We start from the raw sequence: 25,615 nt of genomic DNA on the forward strand, positions 1-25,615 counted from the left end.
GAACATGGATAGGTGACGTTTCACAGAGTGCTGGAGTAACTCAGCGGGTCAGGCAGGCAGCATCTGTGGAGAATATCGATAGATGTGTTTGGGTCAGGATCCTTCTTCAGACTGATTGTAGGGGAGGATGCTGGATTAGTACGGGTGTCAGGGGTTATGGGGAGAAGGCAGGAGTATGGGGGATGAGTGGGAGAGATAGATCAGCCTTGATTGAATGGAGGGGTAGACTTGATGGGACGAAGGTCATGCCTGTCATTTGACAAACGTTGCATACTGGAAGGTAGATTGTGGGATAACCACTGTGAGCTTGTACAGACTCTGTGCAGTCATGACACCATCAGCTGCAGCATTGGCCATTTCCCAACCCTTCAAAAGAAAACAACAACTTCTAATGTTTCTGAAACGTCATCTATCCTCCGCACCAGAGACCCGGGTTCGATCCTGACTACGGGTGCTGTCTGTACAGAGTTTGTACCTTCTGACCTGCGTGGGTTTTCTCCAGGTGCTCCGGTTTCCTCCCACACTCCAAAGACGTGCAGGTTTGCGGGTTAAATGGCTTCGGTAAATTGCCCCGAGTGTGCGGGATAAACCAGTGTGTGGGGCAGTCGCTGGTCGGCGCGGACTCGGCTGGCCGAGTGGTTCATTTCCACGCTGTATATCTTTTTTAAAAAAAACTATCCATATTCTCCATAGATGCTGAGTATAGAAGCTGGGATGTAATGTTAAAATTGTACAGGGCATTGGTGGGGCCAATTCTGGAGTATGGTGTACAATTTTGGTCGCCTAATTATAGGAAGGACGTCAACAAAATAGAGAGAGTACAGAGGAGATTTACTAGAATGTTGCCTGGGTTTCAGCAACTAAGTTACAGAGAAAGGTTGAACAAGTTAGGGCTTTATTCTTTGGAGCGCAGAAGGTTAAGGGGGGACTTGATAGGGGTTTTTAAAATAATGAGAGGGATAGACAGAGTTGACGTGGAAAAGCTTTTCCCACTGAGAGTAGGGAAGATTCAAACAAGAGGACATGACTTGAGAATTAAGGGACTGAAGTTTAGGGGTAACATGAGGGGAACTTCTTTACTCAGAGAGTGGTGGCTGTGTGGAATGAGCTTCCAGTGAAGGTGGTGGAGGCAGGTTCGTTTTTATCATTTAAAAATAAATTGGATAGTTATATGGACGGGAAGGGAATGGAGGGTTATGGTCTGAGCGCAGGTAGATGGGACTAGGGGAGAATATGTGTTCGGCACGGACTAGAAGGGTCGAGATGGCCTGTTTCCGTGCTGTAATTGTTATATGGTTATATGGTTATATGCTGCCTGACCCCTTTAGTTACTCCAGCACTTTGTGTCTTTTTCTCTCGTTTCTTCATTCTGTTCTTTTAATTTCATTCCACACTTGCCCCTCATTTCAAGGACATCGTCGGGGGTTACGGGGAGAATGGGGTTAGGAGGGAGAGATAGATCAGCTATGATTGAATGGCGGAGTGGACTTGATGGACCGAATGGCCTAATTCTGCTCCTATCACTCATAAACCTTTTCTAAAATGTAATATGTGGACCTGTCTATGAGAGACTAACGCAGAATTGGTATTCAAAGAATATATCGGTCGATATCGCTCACCTTAAGATTTTCAGAATTAGTTGAGATGCGCTTTGCCAACAGTCATTTGATATTGTCGGTGGAAACCTTTGTAGCTGAAACAGAGAGAGCTCTGTGGTTCTGCTGTTTGGCTTGGTATGGTGTGACAGGTCTGTGGAATAAAAGATGTATCAGATGGCCCTCATACCCCATCACTAGTTTAGTTTAGAGATACAGCGCAGAAACAGGCCCTTCGGCCCACCATGTCCGTGCCGACCAGCGATCCCCGCACACTAACACTATCCTACACACACTAGGAACACACTTTTGCATTTATACAAAGCCAATTAATCTACAATAGACTATAGATGCAGGAGTAGGCCATTCGGTCCTTCGAGCCAGCACCGCCATTCAATGTGACCATGGCTGATCATCCCCAATCAGTACCCCGTTCCTGCCTTCTCCCCATATCCCCTGACTCCACTATCTTTAAGAGCCCTATCTAGCTCTCTCTTGAAAGTATCCAGAGAACTGGCCTCCACCGCCCTCTGAGGCAGAGAAGTCCGCAGAATCACAACTCTCTGTGTGACCACACTTTACGAAGTGTGGGAGGAAACCGAAGATCTCGGTAGAAAACTCAGGCAGGTCACGGGGAGAAGGTACAAACTCCGTACAGACAGCGCCCGTAGTCAGGATCGAACCCGGGTCTCTGGCGCTGCAAGTGCTGTAAGGCAGCAACTCTACCGCTGCGCCACTGTGATAGTCGAGATATTCCAAGCCACAGAATGTTCAACATTACAGTCAATGTGAAGTGTGGGAGTGTGTCTATGAAGGCGGTTCAACTTGAAACGTTGACTCTGTTCCTCTTTCCACAGACGCTGCCCAACCTGCTACATATTTCCAGCAGGTACAAGGAACTGCAAATTCTAGTGCCCCAGATGCCCCTAGGTGCCCTTGAGACTCTTGAAAGGCGCCCAGAAATAAATGTATTAGATGTCCCAGATTCACCAGTCCCACCTGCATGCGTTTGGCCCATATCCCTCTAAACCTTAGATGGATACAAAGTGCTGGAGTAACTCAGCGGGTCAGGCGGCATCTCTGGGGAACATGGATTGGTGACATTTCAGGTCGAGATCTTTCTTCAGACTTGAGTATGTTACCTCTCCTCCAGTTCAATCAAAGAAATGTATCCAATGTCACCTATCCATGTTCTCCACAGATGCTGCCTGCCCCGCTGAGTTACTCCAGCACTCTGTGAAACGTCACCTATCCATGTTCTCCACAGATGCTGCCTGACCCGCTGAGTTACTCCAGCACTCTGTGTCCACTTTTGTTCTCATCTCCGGCAGAGAAGTGGCTGGGTTGCTAGTGTAAATGCCACGATGCCTACCTGACGACCCTTCTTCAGACTGACGTCGAGACCCTTCTTCAGACTGATGTGGAGGTGGGGAAGTGGGGGTTGCTAGTTCCCGCCCCCTACCCCCATCTCAGACATCAGTCGAGAAGAAGGGTCTCGACCCGATGTGGAGGTGGGGGGGAGGGGCCAGGTTCCTGCCCCTCCCCCATCTCCACATCAGTCTGAGTTACTCCAGCACTCTGTGAAACGTCACCTATCCATGTTCTCCACAGATGCTGCCTGACCCGCTGAGTTACTCCAGCACTCTGTGAAACGTCACCTATCCATGTTCTCCACAGATGCTGCCTGACCCGCTGAGTTACTCCAGCACTCTGTGAAACGTCACCTATCCATCTTCTCCACAGATGCTGCCTGACCCGCTGAGTTACTCCAGCACTTTTTTCTGTCTGTTTTTGGTGTAAGCCAGCATCTGCAGTTCCTATTTATTACAGCAACTAGACATCTTTCATTGTATGAAGTTTATTTTTGTCTTGTTACAGCCACAGTATTTCTGGAGTTTTGGAAAAGGCGGAGAGTGGTCCTGACTTATAACTGGGATCTAATTGACTGGGAAGAAGAGGAGGTGAGGAGGATGCTCATCGCCTGTCGTTTAAGTGAGATAGCTAGAGTGTGGCCCTGACCTCCCATCTACCTCATGCGAGACCTTTGGACTTTCTTTCATTGGACTTTAGAGACATGGACTCATAGAGTGACACAAGTCAAGTCCACTTTATTTGTCACAAACACATACAAGATGCACAGTGAAATGAAAGTGGCGATACCTGCGGGATTTTTGCAGAACAACAGAACAGAACCAGTATTTACATTAAGAAATATACATACAACAATGTATGTATAAGAAATATACATACATTAAGAAATATACATACAACAGTAAATTTGTCCCTGGTGAGATCAGAGTTTGCAGTCCTGATGGCCTGTGGGAAGAAACTCCGTCTCATTCTCGCTGTTTTCGCAGCAGAGGTGCTTGTCTGAAGGTAGCAGCTGGAACAGGCCCTTCAGCCCAACTTGTCCATGCCGACCAACACGTCCCATCCACACTGGTCCCACCTGCCCACGTTTGGCCCAAATACCCCCTCTGCTGGTATAAACCAGCATCTACAGATCCTTCCCACACATTATAACCATATAACCATATAACAATTACAGCACAGAAACAGGCCATCTCGGCCCTACAAGTCCGTGCCGAACAACCTTTTTTTCCCTTAGTCCCACCTGCCTGCACTCATACCATAACCCTCCATTCCCTTCTCATCCATATGCCTATCCAATTTATTTTTAAATGATACCAACGAACCTGCCTCCACCACTTCCACTGGAAGCTCATTCCACACCGCTACCACTCTCTGAGTAAAGAAGTTCCCCCTCATGTTACCCCTAAACTTCTGTCCCTTAATTCTGAAGGCATGTCCTCTTGTTTGAATCTTCCCCATTCTCAAAGGGAGAAGCTTGTCCACATCATTTAATTTGTTCGGCATGGACTTGTAGGGCCGAGATTATGAAAGGAGGTGTATATTTGCACCCGCTGAATGTTGTTCCCTTTGTCCTTTAAGCGGGCACTGTAGATGGCTCGATTGTATTCATTTACAGCCTTTCATTGGACAGGATAGCACGCAAGCAAAGGCTTTTCACTGTACCTCAATGCAGGTGACAATAGTAAGCAAAACCAAGCTGAGGGGCTGTACGGTGGCACAGAGGTAGAGTTGCAGCCTTACAGCGCCAGAGTCCCCGGTTCGATCCCGACTACGGGCGCTCTCCGTATGGAGTCTGTACGTTCTCCCCGTGACCTGCGTGGGTTTTCTCCGAGATCCTCGGTTTCCTCCCACACGCCTGAGACGTGCAGGTTTTGTAGGCTAATTGGCTTCAGTTTAAATGTAAATTGCCCCTAGTGCGTGTTGGATAGTGTTGGTGCGGGGGGATCGTAGATCGGCGCGGACCCGGTGGTCTGATTCCGCGCTGTATCTCTGAAACTTAAACTTAAAAACTAAAGATGCAGCTTAAATGGTTCTTCTTTCTTTGACAGGAAGAACTTCGTCCCCAGTTCGAAGCCAAGTATTCCAAGAAGGAGCGTCTAAACCCCATCACGGGCAAACCGGAACCGTTCCAGCCCTTCGTCGACAAACTTAGCCGTCTCCTGGTGTCTGTCTCAGGAATATTCTTCATGGTGGGTCCGTGATCTCCACGCTTTGTTTCATAGAAACATAGAAAATAGGTGCAGGAGTAGGCCATTCGGCCCTTCGAGCCTGCACCGCCATTCAATATGATCATGGCTGATCATCCAACTCAGTATCCTGTACCTGCCTTCTCTCCATACCCCCTGATCCCTTTAGCCACAAGGGCCACATCTAACTCCCTCTTAAATATAGTCAATGAACTGTGGCCTCAACTACCTTCTGTGGCAGAGAATTCCACAGACTCACCACTCTCTGTGTGAATTTTTTTTTTCTCATCTCGGTCCTAAAAGATTTCCCCCTTATCCTTAAACTGTGACCCCTTGTTCTGGACTTCCCCAACATCAGGAATAATCTTCCTGCATCTAGCCTGTCCAACCACTTAAGAATTTTGTAAGTTTTTATAAGATCCCCCCTCAATCTTCGTTGAAGCCAACTCATTGTCAGCTGGTGGGGAAAAGATGCCACGCCTTTAATCCCCATGCAAACGACCTCTGACATTTTTTTTAGCATACGGGCGCTCTTGCAAATCACAATCACGGGCAAGACAGGTCAACGCCTGACTCTTGTAGTTCGATCTAGCAGACCGCCCTGGAGAGGGGCGGGGAAATAAAATATTGACAAAGAGGACATGGATCTTATTGAAACATATAAGGTTATTAAGGGCTTGGACACGCTAGAGGCAGGAAACATGTTCCCGATGTTGGGGGAACCAGGGCCACAGTTTAAAAATAAGGGGTAAGCCATTTAGAAAGGAGACGAGGAAACATTTTTTCTCACAGAGTTGTGAGTCTGTGGAATTCTCTGCCTCAGAGGGCGGTGGAGGACAATTCTCTGGATGCTTTCAAGAGAGAGCTAGATAGGGCTCTTAAAGATAGTAGAGTCAGGGGATATGGGGAGAAGGCAGGAACGGGGTAATGCTTGTGGATGATCAGCCATGATCTCAGTGAATGGCGGTGCTGGCTCGAAGGGATGAATGGCCTACTCCTGCACCTATTGTCTATTGTCTGTGATTCTATGTTAAAGGCCTGTCCCACGGGCATGTGACCTGCATGCGGCAAGCGCGACCTAACGTTGTCGCTTGAGCCATACGGCATGCGGCAAGTGCGACCAAACCAGAAGCAGGAGCCGCAAGGTGGTCTGGTGAGTGACACGGCGTCGAGGCGGCTGCGGGCCGGCAGGCCGTTGCCGCGCGGAATTTTTGAACGCGGTCAGTTTTTCGGAGCCCCGCTCGATGTCGGGACCAGCTCCGCACAACTCCATACGGCTCCGGCAATCGAAGTGGGAACGGCCCCGCGAGGCCGTACGGCTCAAGCAACCACGTTAGGTCGCGCTTGCCGCATGGAGTCGCATGCTGGTGGGACAGGCCCTTTAAGCTGCTAGAAGTAGACATTCATTTCATGACATGCAACAATTACATTGACTCTTGACTTTTCGACATTAAGGCTAATTTGTCATATTTTTACTATTTGCATCCCTTGGTGTAAATGCAAGAATTCCAATGTGACAATAAAGTAATCCTTCGCTCATACCTTCATTCATTCCTTCATCCACTCCAGATCCTGCTGGTCCTGGCTGCGGTGTTTGGTGTCGTGTTGTACCGTCTTGTGACCATGGAACTCTTTGCCTCCTTTCGCTGGGAGTTTGTGAAGAAGAACTGGCAGTTTGCCACGGCTGGCTCGGGGGTGTGCATCAACTTTGCCATCATCATGTCTCTCAACGTGGTAAGTCTGGGGGGGGTCCTCGTTCATCCGTCAATGAAAGTAAGCATTTAAGAAGGAACTGCAGATGCTGGAAAATTGAAGGTAGACAAAAATGCTGGAGCCATGATCACATTGAATGGCGGTGCTGGCTCGAAGGGCCGAATGGCCTCTACTCCTGCACCTATTGTCTATTGTCTGTACGGAGTTTGTATGTTCTCCCCGTGACCTGCGTGGGTTTTCTCCGGGATCTTCGCTTTCCTCCCACACTCCAAAGACGTGCAGGTTTGTAGGTTAATTGGCTTGGTGTAAATGTAAATGGTCCACAGTGTGTGTAGGATAGTGTTAGCGTGCGGGCATCGCTGATCGGCGCCGACCCGGTTTCCACACTGTATCTCTAAACAAAACTAAACTAAAATACTAACATTAAAGAGAGCACGGATTTATGTTCACAAATAAATCTGCACAGAGCTGCGACATTTATTATGTTAAACACATTACATTTCTATCTTTTATTTCTGCTGTCGAGGTTTATGAAAGAGTTGCAAGGATGCTGACCAACTGGGGTGAGTAAATGTCCTTATTGAAAAACTTACTTAAAGACGCATCATGTTTTAAGTTTATTTTATCGCATAAAATAATAATTTTTTAAAAATGTATAATTAATTAAAAATAAATGATTCTCGTATAAATTAAAGTACGTGTATTCCCCCCCCCCACCCAAATAAAATAGTGTCAAGTATTTTTACGCAGTTACGCAGCGACATATTGTCCTGTCAAGGAGTTTAGAAGTATGAGGGGGGGCCTCATTGAAACGTACACAACAGTGAAAGGCCTGGATAGAGTGGATGTGGAGAGGATGTTTCCACTAGTGGGAGAGTCAAGGACTAGAGATCACAGCCTCAGAATTAAAGGACGTTCTTTTAGGAAGGAGATGAGAAGTGTCACGAGAGCAGTCGGGAGCAGCAGTCAGACATTGCGGGAAACCAGAGAGGAAATTACAGGAGCACTGGTTGAAATCGTCCTTAAATACAGGAGAGGTGCCAGAGGATTGGAGGGTGGCAAATGTTGTGCCTCTTTTCAAGAAGGGCTGCAGGGAAAATGCTGGGAACTATAGGCCGGTGAGCTTAACATCTGTAGTTGGTAAGTTACTGGAGAGTATTATGAGGGATGGGATATACAGGCATTTGGATGGGCAAGGGCTGATTTGGGATAGTCAGCATGGTTTTGTACGTGGGAGGTCGTGTCTCACAAATTCTGATTGATTTTTTTGAAGACGTGACCAAAAAGGTTGATGAGGGCAGAGCTGTAGATGTTGTGTACATGGACTTCAGTAAGGCATTCGACAAGGTTCCGCATGGTAGGCTGCTCTGGAAGGTTAGATTGCATGGGATCCAAGGAGAGATAGCAGAATGGATGGCAAATTGGCTTCATGGAAGGAAGCAGAGGGTGATGGTGGAAGGTTGCTTCTCAGGCTGGAGGCCTGTAACTAGTGGTGTGCCACAGGGTTCGGTGTTGGGCCTGTTACTGTTTGTCATCTACATCAATGATTTGGATGAGAACATACAGGGCAAAATTAGCAAGTTTGCTGATGATACAAAAGTTAGTGGTTTTGCAGATAGTGAAGATGGTTGTGAACGATTGCAGCAGGATCTGGATCGATTGGCCAGGTGGGCGGAGGAATGGTTGATGGAATTTAATACAGAGAAGTGTGAGGTGTTGCATTTTGGGACGGCGAACATGGGCAGGACCTACACAGTGAATGGTAGGCCTCTGGGTAGTGTTGTAGAGCAGAGGGATCTAGGAGTACAGATGCATGGTACCTTGAAGGTCGAGTCGCAGGTAGATAAGGTGGTCAAAAAGCCTTTTGGCACTTTGGCCTTCATCAGTCAGAGTATTGAGAATAGAAGTTGGAAGGTCATGTGGCAGTTGTATAAGACGTTGGTGAGACAGCATCTAGAGTGTTGTGTTCAGTTCTGGGCACCATGTTATAGGAAAGATGTTGTCAAGCTTGAAAAGGTTCAGAGATGATCAACCACTAATCTAAACTACATTCATGGTGTCCAGCAATTAATATTTGGGGTTAGAAATTGGGTTAGAAATGAGAATATTGCTAATTTCAAAAGGCCCTTCAAAAAAACTTTCTGAGATGAATTCACTTATCATCTCAGAAAGGTTTTTTTGAAGGGCCTTTTGAAAGCTTTGCTTGAAAAGCTTGAAAGGGTTCAGAAAAGATTTACGAGGATGTTGCCAGGACTAGAGGGTGTGAGCTATAGGGAGAGGTTGAGTAGGTTGGGTCTCTATTCCATAGGAGGATGAGGGGTGATCTTATAGAGGTGTACAAAATCATGAGAGGAATAGATCGGGTAGAGTCTCTTGCCCAGAGTAGGGGAATCGAAGACCAGAGGACATAGGTTCAAGGTGAAGGGGAAAAGATTTAATAGGAATCTGAATCTTTTTCACACAGAGGGTGGTGGGTGTATGGAACGAGCTGCCAGAGGAGGTAGTTGAGGCTGGGACTATCCCAACGTTTAAGAAACAGTTGGACAGGTACATGGACAGGACAAGTTTGGAGGGATATGGACCAGGTGCAGGCAAGTGGGACTAGTGTAGCTGGGACATTGTTGGCCGGTGTGGGCGAGTTGGGCTGAGGGCCTGTTTCCACACTGTATCACTCTATGACTAGGAGAAATGTCTTTAGTCAGAGGGTGGTGAATCTGTGGAACTCATTGCCACAGGCGGCTGTGGAGGCCAAGGCAATGGATATATTTAAGGCAGAGATAGATCGATTCTTGATTAGTACGGATGTCAGGGGTTATGGAGAGAAGGCAGGAGAACGGAGTTAGGAGGGAGAGATAGATCAGGCATGATTGAATGGCGGAGTAGACTTGATGGGCCGAATAGCCTAATTCTACTCCTATCACTTATGACCTTATGACCTTGTGACTAACAGAGCACCCACGCACGGAGTCAGAATGGGAGAACAGCTTTGCCTTGAAGATGTTCCTCTTTGAGTTTGTCAATCTCAACAGCTCCATCTTCTATGTTGCTTTCATTCTCGGCAGGTGAGTCAAGAGTCGGGAGTGTTTTATTGTCATGTGTCCCAGACAGAACAATGACATTCTTACTTGCAGCAGCACAACACAATGTGTAAACATAGTACACTGGGAACAGTATTATAAACGGGAGAAAAACAAATTCAGTGTGTGAATATACAGTACACACATACTCACAAATGCAAATATATCATCTATATTGGAAGGAACTGCAGATGCTGGTTTAAACCGAAGATAGACACACGATGCTGGAGTAACTCAGCGGGTCAGGCAGCATCTCTGAAGAGAAGGAATGGGTGACGTTTCGGGTCGAGACCCTTCTTCAGACTGACTGATGTGGAGATGGGGGAGGGGCGGGAACCCGCCCCTCCCCCACCTCCACATCAGCCTGAAGAAGGGTCTCGACGTCAGTCTGAAGAAGGGTTGTCAGGTAGGCATCGTGGCATTTACACTAGCAACCCAGCCACTTCTCTGCCGGAGATGAGAACAAAAGTGGACACAGAGTGCTGGAGTAACTCAGCGGGGTCAGGCAGCATCTGTGGAGAACATGGATAGGTGACGTTTCACAGAGTGCTGGAGTAACTCAGCGGGTCAGGCAGCATCTGTGGAGAACATGGATAGGTGACGTTTCACAGAGTGCTGGAGTAACTCAGCGGGTCAGGCAGCATCTGTGGAGAACATGGATAGGTGACGTTTCACAGAGTGCTGGAGTAACTCAGCGGGTCAGGCAGCATCTCTGGAGAGAAGGAATGGGTGACGTTTCACGTCGAGACCCTTCTTCAGATTCTGAAGACTTCTTCTGGTCTGAAGAAGGGTCTCGACCCGAAACGTCACCCATTCCTTCTCTCCAGAGATGCTGCCTGTCCCGCTGAGTTACTCCAGCATTTTGTGTCTATCAAGATCATACATATATACGTATACACAAAAAAAACAAAGAAAGTGCAATAATAACATTAGTAGTTTATGTAGGTCTGAGCTTACTTGAGGTGAGATCAAAGCGTGTGCATAACATTCCAGCGTTTATTGTTTCTTGTGTCATACAGTGTGGAAACAGGCCCTTCGGCACAACGCCCACACCAGCCAACATGCCCCATCTACACTAGCCCCACCTGCCTGCGTTTGGCCCACATCCCTCCAAACCTGTCCTATCCATGTACCTGTAGAAATGTTTTTTTAAACGTTATGATAGTACCTGCCTCAACTACAGGATAAAGGGAATCATGTTTACTGCAAGATAAAGTCCAGTAAAGTCCGATTAAAGATAGTGCGAGGGTCTCCAGTGAGGTAGATAGTAGCTCAGAAGAGGGAGTGGCCAGGGTGAGACTGGTCCTTGATGATGCCGCTGGCCTTTGCTGTTTGCCTTGGACACTATTTGATAACAGCTGGGAAGAAACTCCCTCTTCTCCCCTCCTCCATCGGGCAAAAGGTACAGAAATGTGTAAACGCACGCCTCCAGATTCAGGGACAGTTTCTTCCCAGCTGTTATCAGGCAACTGAACCATCCTACCACAACCAGAGAGCAGTGCTGAACTACTATCTACCTCATTGGTGACTCTCAGACTATCCTTGATCAGACTTTACTGGCTTTACCTTGCACTGAACGTCATTCCCTTATGTATGTGTACAGTGTGGACGGCGCGATTGTAATCATGTATTGTCTTTCCGTTGACTGGTTAGCACGCAACAAAAGCTTTTCACTGTACCTCGGTACACGTGACAATAAACTCAACTGAAACTGAAAATGTCCCTGAATCTGGAGGTGTGTGTTTTCACACTTCTGTCCCACATGCCCTGATGGGAGAGGGGAGAAGAGGGAGTGACCGGGGTGCAATTGGTCCTCGATTATGCTGCTGGCCTTTGCTGGCAACCTTGGATACCCTTTGATAACAGCTGGCAAGAAACTGCCCCTGAATCTGGAGGTGTGCCTTTTCAGAAGTGGTTTGTAAGTTGCTGCAATCATTCATATTTCTGGGCCCTATTGTGGGTGAAGGAAGTCGAGTCACGTGAGAGTGGTAAAGTGGTTGAACGAGTGGATGTTAAATAATTTAGCGCTGCAGTGGGGAATACCACTCAGCTGGCACATGGACTGTAGGCAGGAAAAGCTCGGCCGATGTCTCTGTTATTCCACCGACTCGTAGCTGCTCAATTGTTCCCTGACCCTCCCAATCTTTGCTCATCCCCAATCCTTTCCACTCGTCACTTTCGAAACATAGAAACATGGAAAAATAGGTGCAGGAGTAGGCCATTCAGCCCTTCGAGCCAGCACCTGGCTGATCATCTAAAATCAGTACCCTGTTCCTATTTTTTCCCCATATCCCTTGATTCCGTTAGCCCTAAGAGCTAAATCTAACTGCCTCAGAGGGTGGTGGAGGCCAGTTCTCTGGATACTTTCAAGAGAGAGCTAGATAGGGCTCTTAAAGATAGCAGAGGCAGGAACGGGGTACTGATTGGGGATGATCAGTTATCCCTTAATGAGCTAAATCTAACTGCCTAAGCTCAGCTGTGAGGAGGATGCGGTGGGGTGAGGATAGGCTGGGTGGGTGGGCGTTCAGATCTGGATACTTTCAAAAGGGCGAAGCTAGATAGGGCTCTTAAAGATAGCGGAGTCAGGGGGATCATGGGTAGGCATGAGAAGGCAGTAAAGAACGGGGTATGTACTGATTGGGGATGATATAGCCATGATCACTACTGAATGACGGTGCTGGTCTTGAAGGCCAAATGGCCTGGACTATTGCGTACAGTTTTGGTGTCTAATCTGAGGAAGGACATTATTGCCATAGAGGGAGTGCAGAGACTGTTCACAAGACTGATTCCTGGGATGTCAAACTCTTATGAAGAAAGACTGATATTGGAGAGGGGATCACTGCCTCTGTGGCAGAGATGCAGGAAGATTGTTCCCAGATTCAAGTCCACTCTCTGGGTGAAATGAGGTTTTTTTTCTTATCTGAATCTCTGGAACTCCTAAATGGCCGACCCTTTATTTTTTAAACCCTTGTGGACCCAGGGTTCTGGAACTCCCCCAACATGGGGATCAGCCATTTCCTGCATATAGCCTGTCCACTCCTGCACCTAATTAAAATGTTTACTATGTTTCTATGATCACATTGGCTCGAAGGGCCGAATGGCCTACTCCTGCACCTATTGCCTATTGTCTAACTCTCTAGAAAACAATCAGTGAATTGGCCTCCACTACCTTCTGTGGCAGAGAATTCCACAGATTCACAACTCTCTGGGTGAAAAGGTTTTTCTTATCTGAGTCCTAAATGGCCGACCCCTTATTTTTAAACTGTGTGACCCCTGGTTCTGGACTCCCCCAACATGGGGAACATTTTCCCTGCATATAGCCTGTCCAATCCTTTAAGAATTTTATATGTTTCTATAAGATACCCTCTCATCCTTCTAAATTCCAGTGAATACAAGCCCAGTCGACCCATTCTTTCATCATAAGTCAGTCCCACCATCCCAGGAATTAACCTGGTGAACCTACGCTGCACTCCCTCATGTTTTATTTTTCAGATACATTGTGTTTTTATTTCCCTCCTGGGATAAAGTTCTATCGCACATCCTAAAGTAAAGGCGTTTAGTCTCAGTTTGGGTTTAAAAGTATGAATCATACTTAGAATAGTTACGTCAAGAGTTAATAGTGTTTTATTGCCATAGTTTTTAGTTTAGTTTAGAGATACAGCGTGTACACAGGTCCTTCGGCCCACCGAGTCCATGCCGACCAGCGATCCCCGCCCACTAACACTATCCTACACACACCAGTGACAATTTACATGTACGCCAAGCCGATTAACTTACAAACTTGCACGTCTTTGCAGTTGGGAGGAAACCGAAAATCTCGGCAAAAACCCACGCAGGTCACGGGGAGAACGTACAAACTCCGTACAGACAGCAGCTGTAGCCGGGATCGAACCCGGGTCTCTGGCGCTGTGAGGCAGCAGCTCTACCGCTGATTTCGTTTAGCTCATTCATGTAATCTGCACCGAGGTACAGTCAATAGCTTTTGTTTGCGTGCTGTCCAGTCAAATAGAATACTGTACGTGACAGCACCCGTAGTCGGGATCGAACCCGGCTCGATTATCATTACGCTGGCTGGTTAGCACGCTTTTCACTGTATTGCAGTACACGTGACAATTGCCTAACTAACTATCTAACTAACTAACTAACTAACTATCTAACTAACTAACTAACTAACTAACTAATATCTCCTGTTGTGTTGGGCAGGTTTGCAGGGCGGCCTGGAGCCTATGCCAAGCTGTTTCACCGATGGAGACTGGAAGAGGTAAAGCAACGATCATTTCTATCGCTACTTGGCTCACTGTTGTTATAATAACACATGCAAGTTTATTTTCACAGGATCAAACGATCATAAGTGATGGGAGTAGAATTATGCCCCTGTTATGCCACTTAGGAAACCTGAACGGAAACCTCTGGAGACTTTGCGCCCCACCCAAGGTTTCCGGGGGTTGCAGGTGGTTGCCAGAGGTTGCAGGTAGTGGAGACTGACAAAAACCTCCAGGAACCTCCGGGAACCACACGGAAACCTTGGGTGGGGCACAAAGTCTCCAGAGGTTTCCGTTCAGGTTTCCTAAGTGGGACAGGGGCATTAGGCCCAATGGCCCATCAAGTCTACTCCGCCATTCAATCATGGCTGATCTATCTCACCCCTCCTAACCCCATTCTCCTGCCTTCTCCCCGTAACCCCTGTCACCCGTACTAATCAAAAATCTATCCATCTTTGCCTAAAATATAGCCACTGACTTCAAGATTCAAGAGAATTTATTGTCATGTGTCTGAGATAGGACAATGAAATCCTTGCTTTGACTTGGCCTCCACAGCTTTCTATGGCAGACAATTCCACAGATTCACCACCCTCAAAAGAAATTCCACCTCATCTCCTTCCGAAAAGAACGTCAATAGACTATAGGTGCAGGAGTAGGCCATTCGGCCCTTCCAGCCAGCACCGCCATTCAATGTGATCATGGCTGATCATCCCCAATCAATACCCCGTTCCTGCCTTCTCCCCATATCTCCTGACTCCACTATCTTTAAGAGCCCTATCTAGCTCTCTCTTGAAAGTATCCAGAGAACCCGCCCTCAGAGGCCTTGAATTCTGAGGCTTTGACCTCTAGTTCTAGACTTTCCCACAGGTGGCAACATCCTCTCCGTATCCAATCCACCCAAGCCTTTCACTATTCTTTTATTTTAGTTGACATTTTTGATTGATTGCTAAGGCACAGCATTAGAACTAGACCATTCGGCCCACCGAGCCCATGCTGTCCATCGATCACCTGTTTACACTAGTTCCGTGTGTAGGAACGAACTGCAGATGCTGGTTTAGACCGAAGATAGACACAAAATGCTGGTGTAACTCAGCGGGACAGGCAGCATCTCAGGAAAAAGGAATGGGTGACGTTTCGGGTCGAGACCCTTCTTCAGACTGAGTGTCAGGGAGGAGGGAAACAAGAGATATTGATGGTAAATAGAACAAATAAATGAAACCTATGTAAAATGCACCAATGATCAAGAAAGTTTGAGCCCACAAAGGTCCATTGGTGGCTGTGGGGTAGGTGAAACTCAACAGGGCGACAGTCAAACTAGTATTTTCTCATCCAATCCCTACACACTACTCACCACATGCCAAAGACGTGCAGGTTTGAAGGTTAATCGACACTCTGTAAGTTGCCCCTGGTGAGTTGGGAATGGATCAGAAGGTGGGATAACATAGAAAAATTTGAACACGTGATCGATGGCCAGCGTGGACTTGGTGGGCCGAAGGGCCTCTTTCCATGCTGTCTCTATCAATCAATTAAGGTAAGTTGTTGGGGGGGTGTTTTGGTGGACAGTACTTACCTACATCTGCAGAAAAAGACACAGAGTGCTGGAGTAACTCAGCGGGTCAGGCAGCATCTGTGGAGAACATGGATAGGTGACGTTTCACAGAGTGCTGGAGTAACTCAGCGGGTCAGGCAGCATCTGTGGAGAACATGGATAGGTGACGTTTCACAGAGTGCTGGAGAGTAACTCAGGGGTCAGTCAGGCAGCATCTGTGGAGAACATGGATAGGTGACGTTTCTGGGCAGCATCTGAGAGTTCTGGAGTAGTGCTGGAGTAACTCAGCGGGTCAGGCAGCATCTGTGGAGAACATGGATAGGTGACGTTTCACAGAGTGCTGGAGTAACTCAGCAGGTCAGGCAGCATCTGTGGAGAACATGGATAGGTGACGTTTCACAGAGTGCTGGAGTAACTCAGCAGGTCAGGCAGCATCTGTGGAGAACATGGATAGGTGACGTTTCGGGTCGGGACCCTTCTTCCGCCTACTCATGTTCTATTAATGGCCTATCCATGTTCTCCAGAGATGCAACCTGACCTACTGAGTTACTCCAGCACTCTGTACCTTTTTTAACTGGTATCTGCAGTTACTTGTGTCTATCTATATCTGCAGCGGGTTTGAATGTACAGTTGTCTTCCTGTGTGTTCTGCTCAATCTAATAGCGGCACGGTGGCGCAGCGGTAGAGTTGCTGCCTCACAGCACCAGAGACCCCGGTTCCATCCCGACTACGGGTGCTGTCTGTACGGAGTTTGTATGTTCTCCTGCGTGGGTTTTCACCGGGTGCTCCGGTTTCCTCCCACACTCCAAAGACGTGCGGTTTCGTAGGCTAATAGTCATCTGTAAAATTGTCCCTAGAGTGTGCAGAACAGTGCAAGTGTGCGGGGATCGCTGGTCAGCATGGACTCGGTGGGCCGAATGGCCTGTTTCCATGCGGTGTCTTTTACTTTCGTTTAGAGATACAGCATTGAAACAGGCCCTTCGGCCTGAGTCCACGCCGACCAGGGATCAGTTCTATCCTACACACCGAGTACAACTTACAGAAACCAATTAGTCTACACCCCTGCACGTGTTTTGAGTGTGGGAGGAAACCAGAGCTCCTGGAGGAAACCCACGCAGCCGGCTATTTGCGCGCTGACCCCAGAAACAGAACTACAATCACATATTACAATCGCTCCACACTCTTCAATATTCTTATTTTAACTATGATCCCTTATCATAGAAACATAGAAAATAGGTGCAGCAGTAGGCCATTCGGCCCTTCGAGCCTGCACCGCCATTCAATATGATCATGGCTGATCATCCAACTCAGTATCCCATCCCTGCCTTCTCTCCATACCCCCTGATCCCTTTAGCCACAAGGGCCACATCTAACTCCCTCTTAAATATCGCCAATGAACTGGCCTCAACTACCTTTTGTGGCAGAGAATTCCAGAGATTCACCACTCTCTGTGTAAAAACTGATTTTCTCATCTCGGTCCTAAAAGACTTCCCTCTTATCCTTAAACTGTGACCCCTAGTTCTGGACTTCCCCAACATCTGGAACGATCTTCCTGCATCTAGCCTGTCCAGCCCCTTAAGAATTTTGTAAGTTTCTATAAGACCCCCACTCAATCTTCTAAATTCTAGCGAGTACAAGCCGAGTCTATCCAGTCTTTCTTCATATGAAAGTCCTGCCATCCCAGGAATCAGTCTGGTGAACCTTCTCTGTACTCCCTCTATGGCAAGAATGTCTTTCCTCAGATTAGGAGACCATGTATCTGTACACAGTGAGTGGCTGGATTGTAATCATGTGTTGTCTTTCCGCTGGTTAATACGCAACAAAAGGCTTTTCACTGCACCTGTGGCAATAAACTAAACTGTATGGAACAGTACAGACTCCGTACAGAGGTAGGTCCCGCGGTGGGGATCGAACCCGGGTCCCTGGCGCTGCAAGCGCAGTAAAGCAGCGACTCTGCCGCTGCGCCACCACCCGTCCTTTGACGTGCAAAACGCTGAACCGTTGCCTTGTTCTTGCTGCTGTGTCATCCCAGCGGCTGCCTGATCGACCTGTGTATGCAGATGGGCATCATCATGGTGCTGAAGCAAATGTGGAACAACTTCATGGAGCTCGGATACCCGTGAGATTTCTCTTTTAGAAACATCAAAAATAAGTGCAGGAGGAGGCCATTCGGCCCTTCGAGCCAGCACCGCCATTCACTGTGATCATGGCTGATCATCCTCAGTCAATAACCCGTGCCTGCCTTCTCCCCATATCCCTTGACTCCACTAGCCCCTAGAGCTCAATCTAACTCTCTCTTAAATCCATCCAGTGACTTGGTCTCCACTGCCCTCTGTGGCAGGGAATTCCACAAATTCACAACTCTCTGGGTGAAAGTTTCTCCAGCATTTGTGTCCACCATTGAATTGCTCTGCTCTCATTAAGAGATGGTGTGTGTGTGTGCGTGTATGTGTGTGTGTGCGTGTGTATGCGTGTGTGTGTGTGTGCGTGTGCCTGTGCGTGTGTATGTGTGCGTGTGCGTGTGCGTATGTGTGTGTGCGTATGCGTGTGTGTGTGCGTGTGCCTGTGTGTGTGTGTGTGCCTGTGCTTGTCTGTGTGCGTGCGTGTGTATGCGTGGGAACGAGGGAGAAATGGAATGAAAGGCAATTGCTGTCAAATATGAACATATTGTACAGAGTGGGTCTGAGCTCAGTCACTTCAATAATCCCTGGGCCAATGCAGATTGTTACAGAACTGGTGGTCACGGAGAAAGGTGAAGCGAGCCAGTCACGATGAGGCGAGCAAGTATTACCTACCTCAGTGGGAGCAAGATTGGAACCTGCAGCCCATGAACAACCATGGACTGGTAGACGAGTATCTGGAAATGGGTAAGTACCATAGAGTCATGGAGTCCTAGAGTGATACAGTGTTTGAACTGGCCCTCAGCCCAACTTGCCCACCCAGTCCAACTTGTCCCAGATACACCAGTCCCACCTCCCTGCGTTTGGCCCATATGCCTCCAAGTCTGTGTCCTATCCATGTACCAGTCTAACTGTTCCTTAAATGTTGGGATAGTCCCTGCCTCAACTACCTCCTCTGGCAGCTCGTTCCATACACCCACCACCCTTTGTGTGAAGAAGTTACCCCTCAGATTCCAATTAAATCTTTTTCCCTTCAACTTGCACCAATGTCCTCTGGTCCTCGATTACCCTACTCTGGGCAAGAGACTCCGTGCATCTACCTGATAGAAAATAGAAACATAGAACTTAGGTGCAGGAGTAGGCCATTCGGCCCTTCGAGCCTGCACCGCCATCCAATATGATCATGGCTGATCATCCAACTCAGTATCCCATACCTGCCTTCTCTCCATACCCTCTGATCCCCTTAGCCACAAGGGCCACATCTAACTCCCTCTTATATAGCCAATGTACTGGCCTCGACTACCCTCTGTGGCAGAGAGTTATAGAGATTCACCACTCTCTGTGTGAAAAAAGTTCTTCTCATCTCGGTTTTAAACGATTTCCCCCTTATCCTTAAGCTGTGCACCTTGTGTGTGTGTTGTGTCGAGAGCGGTGTGTGTGTGTGTGTGTCCAAGTGTGTGTGTGTGTGTGTTTGTGTGTGTGTGTGTTTGTGTGTATGTGTGTGTGTGTGTTGGTGTGTGTATGTGTGTGTGTCTATCCAGTCTTGTGCTCTGCATGTGTGTGTGTGTGTGTGCATCCCAGTGTGTCAGTGTGTGTGAACCTGTGTCTGCGCTGTGTCAATTGCGTGTGTCTTGCTCAGATTTGGAGACCAAAACTGTACGCAATACTCCAGCTTGTGGTCTCATCAAGACCCTATGCAACTGCAGTAGAACCTCCCTGCTGTGTGTGTGCTTTTGCAATGAAAGCCTGTGTGTGTGCTCCTTCTTCACTGCTTGCTGTGTGCTGCATGTGTGTGTGTGCATGGACAGTGTGTGTGCAAACCAGACCCTAGTGTCGCTGCAGTAGTGTGTGTGTGTGTATAGTCGTGTCCTGTGCATTGTGTGTGTAGTGTGCGCTTTCCTGTGTGTGTGCCACTGTGTGAATGTGTGTGTGCGTGTGTGTGTGTGTGTGTGTGTGTGTGTGTGTGTGTGTGTGTGTGTGTGTGTGTGTGTGTGTGTGTGCTCCTGTGTGTTCCTGCGTGTGCTAACCTGCCCCCCATGCTGCTGTGTGTGTGTGTGCAAACGAGGGAGAAATGGAATGAAAGGCAATTGCTGCCAAATATTAACATATATTACAGAGTGGGTCCCAGCACAGAGCCTTCAATAATCCCTGGGTCAATGCCTGCCATTGTTACAGAACCCGTTGGTCCTACGCTTTGCTTCCTGTGCCCCCCAGCTTAGTGTCAGTCCACATCATGAGGCGAGCAATTGTATTGCTTTCCCTCAGTGGGAGCAAGATTGGAACCTGCAGCCCTTGAAAACCATGGACTGGTAGACGAGTATCTGGAAATGGGTAAGTACCATAGAGTCATGGAGTCCTAGAGTGATACAGTGTGGAAACAGGCCCTCAGCCCAACTTGCCCACCCAGGCCAACTTGTCCCAGATACACCAGTCCCACCTGCCTGCTTTTGGCCCATACCCCTCCAAGTCTGTCCTATCCTTGTACCAGTCTAACTGTTCCTTAGTCCCTGCCTCAACTACCTCCTCTGGCAGCTCGTTCCATACACCCACCACCCTTTGTGTGAAGAAGTTGCCCCTCAGATTTGCCAATTAAATCTTTTCCCTTCACCTTGAACCAATGTCCTCTGGTCCTCGATTCACCTACTTTGGGCAAGAGACTCTGTGCATCAACCCGATCTATTCCACCTCTGTAAGATCACCCCTCATCCTCCTACACTCCATGGAATAGAGATCCAGCCTAATCAACCTCTCCCTATAGCTCACACCCTCTAGTCCTGGCAATATCCTCATAAATCTTCTCTGAACCCTTTCCAGCTTGACAACATCTTTCCCATAACATTGTGCCCAGAACCAAACACAATATTCCAAATGCAGTCTCACCAAGGTCTTATAAAACTGCAACATGACCTCCCAACTTCTATACTCAATACTCTGACTGATAAAGGCCAAAGTGCCAAAATACTTTTTGACCACCTTATCTACCTGCGACTCGATCTTCAAGTTTTGACATTGTAGTCCCTCATTCAAGCCAGTGGGAGGCAGTGCATAATCCTAGTGATTCCCGACTTTTTCTCGCCCAATATTGCAAAAGAATGAACTGCAGATGCTGGTTTACACCAAAGACATGCTCAAGGTGCCTGAGTAACTCAGCGGGTCAGGCAGCATCTGTGGAGAACATGGATAGGTGATGTTTCACAGAGTGCTGGAGTAACTCAGCGGGTCAGGCAGCATCTGTGGAGAACATGGATAGGTGATGTTTCACAGAGTGCTGGAGTAGTCAGCGGGTCAGGCAGCATCTGTGGAGAACATGGATAGGTGACGTTTCACAGAGTGCTGGAGTGACTCAGCGGGTCAGGCAGCATCTCTGCAGAACGTGGAAAGGTGATGTTTCGGGTCGGGACCCTTCTTCAGACTGATGCAGCGGGCGGGGGAACTGGTCTTTTCCTGCTTCCAGTTTCTTGCCTCCTTATAATCAGAATAATCCTCGATTCCCTCCATTCCTTACATATCCATGCGCCTGTGCAAAAGTCTCGAAACACCGCTATGGTATCTGCCTCCACCACCACCCCCAGTAGCTCGTTCCAGGCACCCACCATCCTCTGTGTCAAAATAACTGCCCTGCACATCTCCATTGAGTTTTTTTCCCTTCTCACGTTAAACTACGCCCTCTAGTATTTGACATTTCCATCCTGGGAAGTTTGAGAAAATGTGATTCATGAACAAAATTCCTTGTTTAACATGCGTTCCTATATAAATGGTATACAAATATCTATATATATATATCAATATTCTATAAATAGTATTATACATCTCATTGTATTTTAAATATTGTTATTATATATTATTATAAATACTAATATAACTATTTACATATACAGTAATATATATACTGTATAAATAACAAATATAATATATTATATACATATAATTATATAACCATATAACCGTATAACAATTACAGCACGGAAACAGGCCATCTCAGCCCTACAAGTCCGTGCCGAACAATTATTTTCCCTTAGTCCCACCTGCCTGCACTCATACCATAAGCCTCCATTCCCTTCCCATCCATATGCCTATCCAATTTATTTTTAAATGATACCATCGAACCTGCCTCCACCACTTCCACTGGAAGCTCATTCCACACCGCTACCACTCTCTGAGTAAAGAAGTTCCCCCTCATGTTACCCCTAAACTTCTGTCCCTTATATTATACATCATATGGTATTACATACTATTAAATAAATAATATATATTATGTATATAATATAGTATTTATGTAGTATACAATAACAAGTTATGGGATAAAATAATGTGTATATATGTATGTAGAATATAATGTGTTCTGATATTTATATATAATATAATAACGTGTATATAATATTTATATTGAATATAATAATATGTATATGATATTCGCATGGTTTATAATAGTCCTACTAATCAATATATGGAATCTAATAATGTGTAAATATTTATATATAATATAAGGTGTCTAAGATATGTGTATGGTATATAATGTACATAATATTTACATAGTATATGATATTGTTGATATGATTATACAGTATATAATAATGATGAATGGTGGCATGTGTTGTCACTAGCTCAGGCAGCTATAACTCAGACCGCTCTCGTTTCTCTTTAGTTCTACAGTTTGGCTTCACCACCATATTTGTTGCTGCTTTCCCCCTCGCCCCCCTGCTCGCTCTTCTCAACAACATCATCGAGATACGGCTGGACGCCTACAAGTTTGTCACACAGTGGAGGCGGCCTCTACCTGCGAGGGCCAAGGATATAGGTACTGGATAATTTACTAGAATGTTGCCTGGGTTTCAACAACTAAGTTACAGAGAAAGGTTGAATAAGTTAGGTCTTTATTCTCTGGAGCGCAGAAGGTTAAGGGGGGACTTGATAGAGGTCTTTAAAATGATGAGAGGGATAGACAGAGTTGATGTGGACAAGCTTTTCCCTTTGAGAATAGGGAAGATTCAAACAAGAGGACATGACTTCAGAATAGGTTGAGGGACAGAAGTTTTGGGGTAACATGAGGGGGGAACTTCTTTACTCAGAGAGTGGTAGCGGTGTGGAATGAGCTTCTAGTGGAAGTGGTGGAGGCAGGTTCGTTGGTATCATTTAAAAATAAATTGGATAGGTATATGGATGAGAAGGGAATGGAGGGTTATGGTATGAGTGCAGGCAGGTGGGACTAAGGGAAAAAAGTTGTTCGGCACGGACTTGTAGGGCCGAGATGGCCTGTTTCCGTGCTGTAATTGTTATATGGTTATACTGCTGGACCTAACCTGCATTTTGACAATAAGTACAAAGGCGCAGACTATTTTCTAACTGGAGGGAGAATCCAGAAATCGGAGGGTGCATAGGGACTTGGGATTGCTGGTGCAGAACTCACCAATTTGCAAGTCGAATCAGTCATAAGGAAAGGAAATTCAATGCTAGCATTTATATCTAGAGGACAGGAATACAAAAACAGAGATGTAATGCTGAGGAATGAACTGCAGATGCTGGTTTAAACCGAAGATAGACACAAAATGCTGGAGTAACTCAGCGGGACGGGCAGCGTCTCTGGAGAAAAGGAATGGGTCTGAAGAAGGGTCTCAAACCGAAACGTCACCCATTCCTTCTCTCTAGAGATGCTGCCTGTCCCACTGAGTTACTCCAGCTTGTTATGTCTATCTTCATTGTTATGCTGAGGCTCTATAAGGCCGCATTTGGAGTACTGTGAGCAAATTTGGGCCCAGATCTGTGGAAAGATGTGCCGGCTCTGGAGAGGGTCCAGAGGAGGTTTACAAGAATGATTTCAGGGATGAGTACCAGTAGTTTTGATCGAACCGCGGTCTCTGGCGCTGTGAGGGAGCGGCTCCACCCGCTGCGCCACCGTGCCGCCCTGATGTAACAGTTCCAGTCTGTGTGTTTCACATTGAACAGGGAAATGCCTTAAAGGGCCTGTCCCACTTGGCAATTTCTTCGGCGACTTCCGGCATCGTATCAGTGTCGCCAAAAGATTTTGAGCATTTCAAAATCCAGCACCGACAAAAGAAATGTTGCGACTCTTGAAAAAACGACGCGCGCCAATACGTCAGCACGCCACGTATTTTTCGGTGACCTGACACGTCAGTCAATGATGCCGGCAGTCGCCGAAAAAATCACCGTGAATCTCCCTTTCATCTTCTCCATTTTGGAAGTCAAGCTCTCTCTCTTGTTGAGATTCACTGTTGTCCCTGCACCTGAGGCACTTCCTTCTGCATCATCTGATAATTACATCCTGCCTTGCACTCATTTACATAGAAACATAGAAACATAGAAATTAGGTGCAGGAGTAGGCCATTCGGCCCTTCGAGCCTGCACCGCCGTTCAATATGATCATGGCTGATCATCCAACTCAGTATCCCGTACCTGCCTTCTCTCCATACCCCCTGATCCCCTTAGCCACAAGGGCCACATCTAACTCCCTCTTAAATATAGCCAATTAACTGGCCTCAACTATCCTCTGTGGCAGAGAGTTCCAGAGATTCACCACTCTCTGTGTGAAAAAAGTTCTTCTCATCTCGGTTTTAAAGGATTTCCCCCTTATCCTTAAGCTGTGACCCCTTGTCCTGGACTTCCCCAACATTGGGAACAATCTTCCTGCATCTAGCCTGTCCAACCCCTTAAGAATTTTGTAAGTATTTAGGATTTGGTTTCAGGCTCATTACCGTCACCTGTACCGAGATACGGAGAAACACTTTGTTTTAGTTTAGAGCCACGGTGTGGGAAACGGCCACAGAGGCACAGTGTGATACAGCGTGGAAACAGGCCCTTCGGCCCAACTTGCCCACATCGCCCAACATGTACCGTCTCCGCTAGTCCCACCTTGGACCATATCCCTCCAAACCTGTCCTATCCATGTACCTGTCTAACTGTTTCTTAAACATTGGGATAGCCCTAACCTCAACTACCTCCTCTGGCAGCTTGTTCCATACACCCACCACCCCTTGTGTGAAAAAGTTACCCCTCAGATTCCTATTAAATCTTTCCCCTTCACCTTAATCTGTCCTCTGGCCCTCAATTCCCCTACTCTGGGCAAGAGACTCTGTGCGTCTCCCCGATCTATTCCTCTCATGATTTTGTACACCTCTATAAGGTCACCCCTCATCCTCCTGTGCTCCATGGAATAGAGACCCAGACTACTCAACCTCTCCCTATAGCTCACACCCTCTAGTCCTGGCAACATCCTCGTAAATCTTCCCTGTGTCCTTTCCAGCTTGACAATATGTCTCCTATAACATGGTGCCCAGAATTGAACACAATATCCTAAATGTGGCCTCACCAACATCTTATACAACTGCAACCTTAGTCCTGGCAACATTAAATCCTTTCTGAACCCTTTCAAGCTTTTCATAAAAAGCCTTTCTGAGATGATAAGTGAATTTCACAAGACAATTGGTAATATCTGGCTACAACTATCAATTGCTGGACACCATGAATGCAGTTCAGTGGTTGGAGTGTGTTCGTATATGATTGTGGCTGTTGGTAGTTAATTATCACAGCCACTGGATATCATTGCGGGAATTCATGATCAAAGTGTTTTAGGATCCAACTATCTTCAGATGTTTTCAACAGGACCTTACTTCCACCGGAAGATCATAGAAACATAGAAATTAGGTGCAGGAGTAGGCCATTCGGCCCTTCGAGCCTGCACCGCCATTCAATATGATCATGGCTGATCATCCAACTCAGTATCC

The 25,615-nt window shown here is 47.0% G+C and overlaps 1 protein-coding gene and 1 non-coding gene across 3 annotated transcripts in view; one reads left to right on the forward strand and one right to left on the reverse strand.

Moving 5' to 3' along the window:
• LOC129716236 (anoctamin-3-like) overlaps positions 1 to 22,875 on the forward strand; it is a 139,348-nt gene extending 116,473 nt beyond the window's left edge. The window contains exons 15-23 of one of the 2 annotated variants that reach the window (XM_055666114.1): positions 3,474 to 3,556; positions 5,018 to 5,158; positions 6,725 to 6,889; positions 7,395 to 7,431; positions 9,819 to 9,930; positions 14,149 to 14,205; positions 17,777 to 17,875; positions 18,478 to 18,623; positions 22,522 to 22,875. In XM_055666114.1, the coding sequence (XP_055522089.1) occupies positions 3,474 to 3,556; positions 5,018 to 5,158; positions 6,725 to 6,889; positions 7,395 to 7,431; positions 9,819 to 9,930; positions 14,149 to 14,205; positions 17,777 to 17,875; positions 18,478 to 18,623; positions 22,522 to 22,685 (1,004 nt within the window). In that variant the 3' untranslated portion in view covers positions 22,686 to 22,875. Of the gene's footprint in view, positions 1 to 3,473; positions 3,557 to 5,017; positions 5,159 to 6,724; positions 6,890 to 7,394; positions 7,432 to 9,818; positions 9,931 to 14,148; positions 14,207 to 17,776; positions 17,876 to 18,477; positions 19,281 to 22,521 lie in introns of those variants that run through there. The other variant, XM_055666113.1, reaches the window with a different exon arrangement.
• Positions 8,979 to 9,073, reverse strand: LOC129716238 (small nucleolar RNA SNORD90). Its single transcript, XR_008726616.1, has one exon. It is a non-coding gene; the product is annotated as a small nucleolar RNA SNORD90 (small nucleolar RNA).
• Positions 22,876 to 25,615: the final 2,740 nt, after the last annotated feature.

This window comes from Leucoraja erinacea, unplaced genomic scaffold, assembly GCF_028641065.1.
Source record: "Leucoraja erinacea ecotype New England unplaced genomic scaffold, Leri_hhj_1 Leri_192S, whole genome shotgun sequence".
In the NCBI taxonomy this organism is placed as follows: Eukaryota; Metazoa; Chordata; class Chondrichthyes; order Rajiformes; family Rajidae; genus Leucoraja; species Leucoraja erinaceus.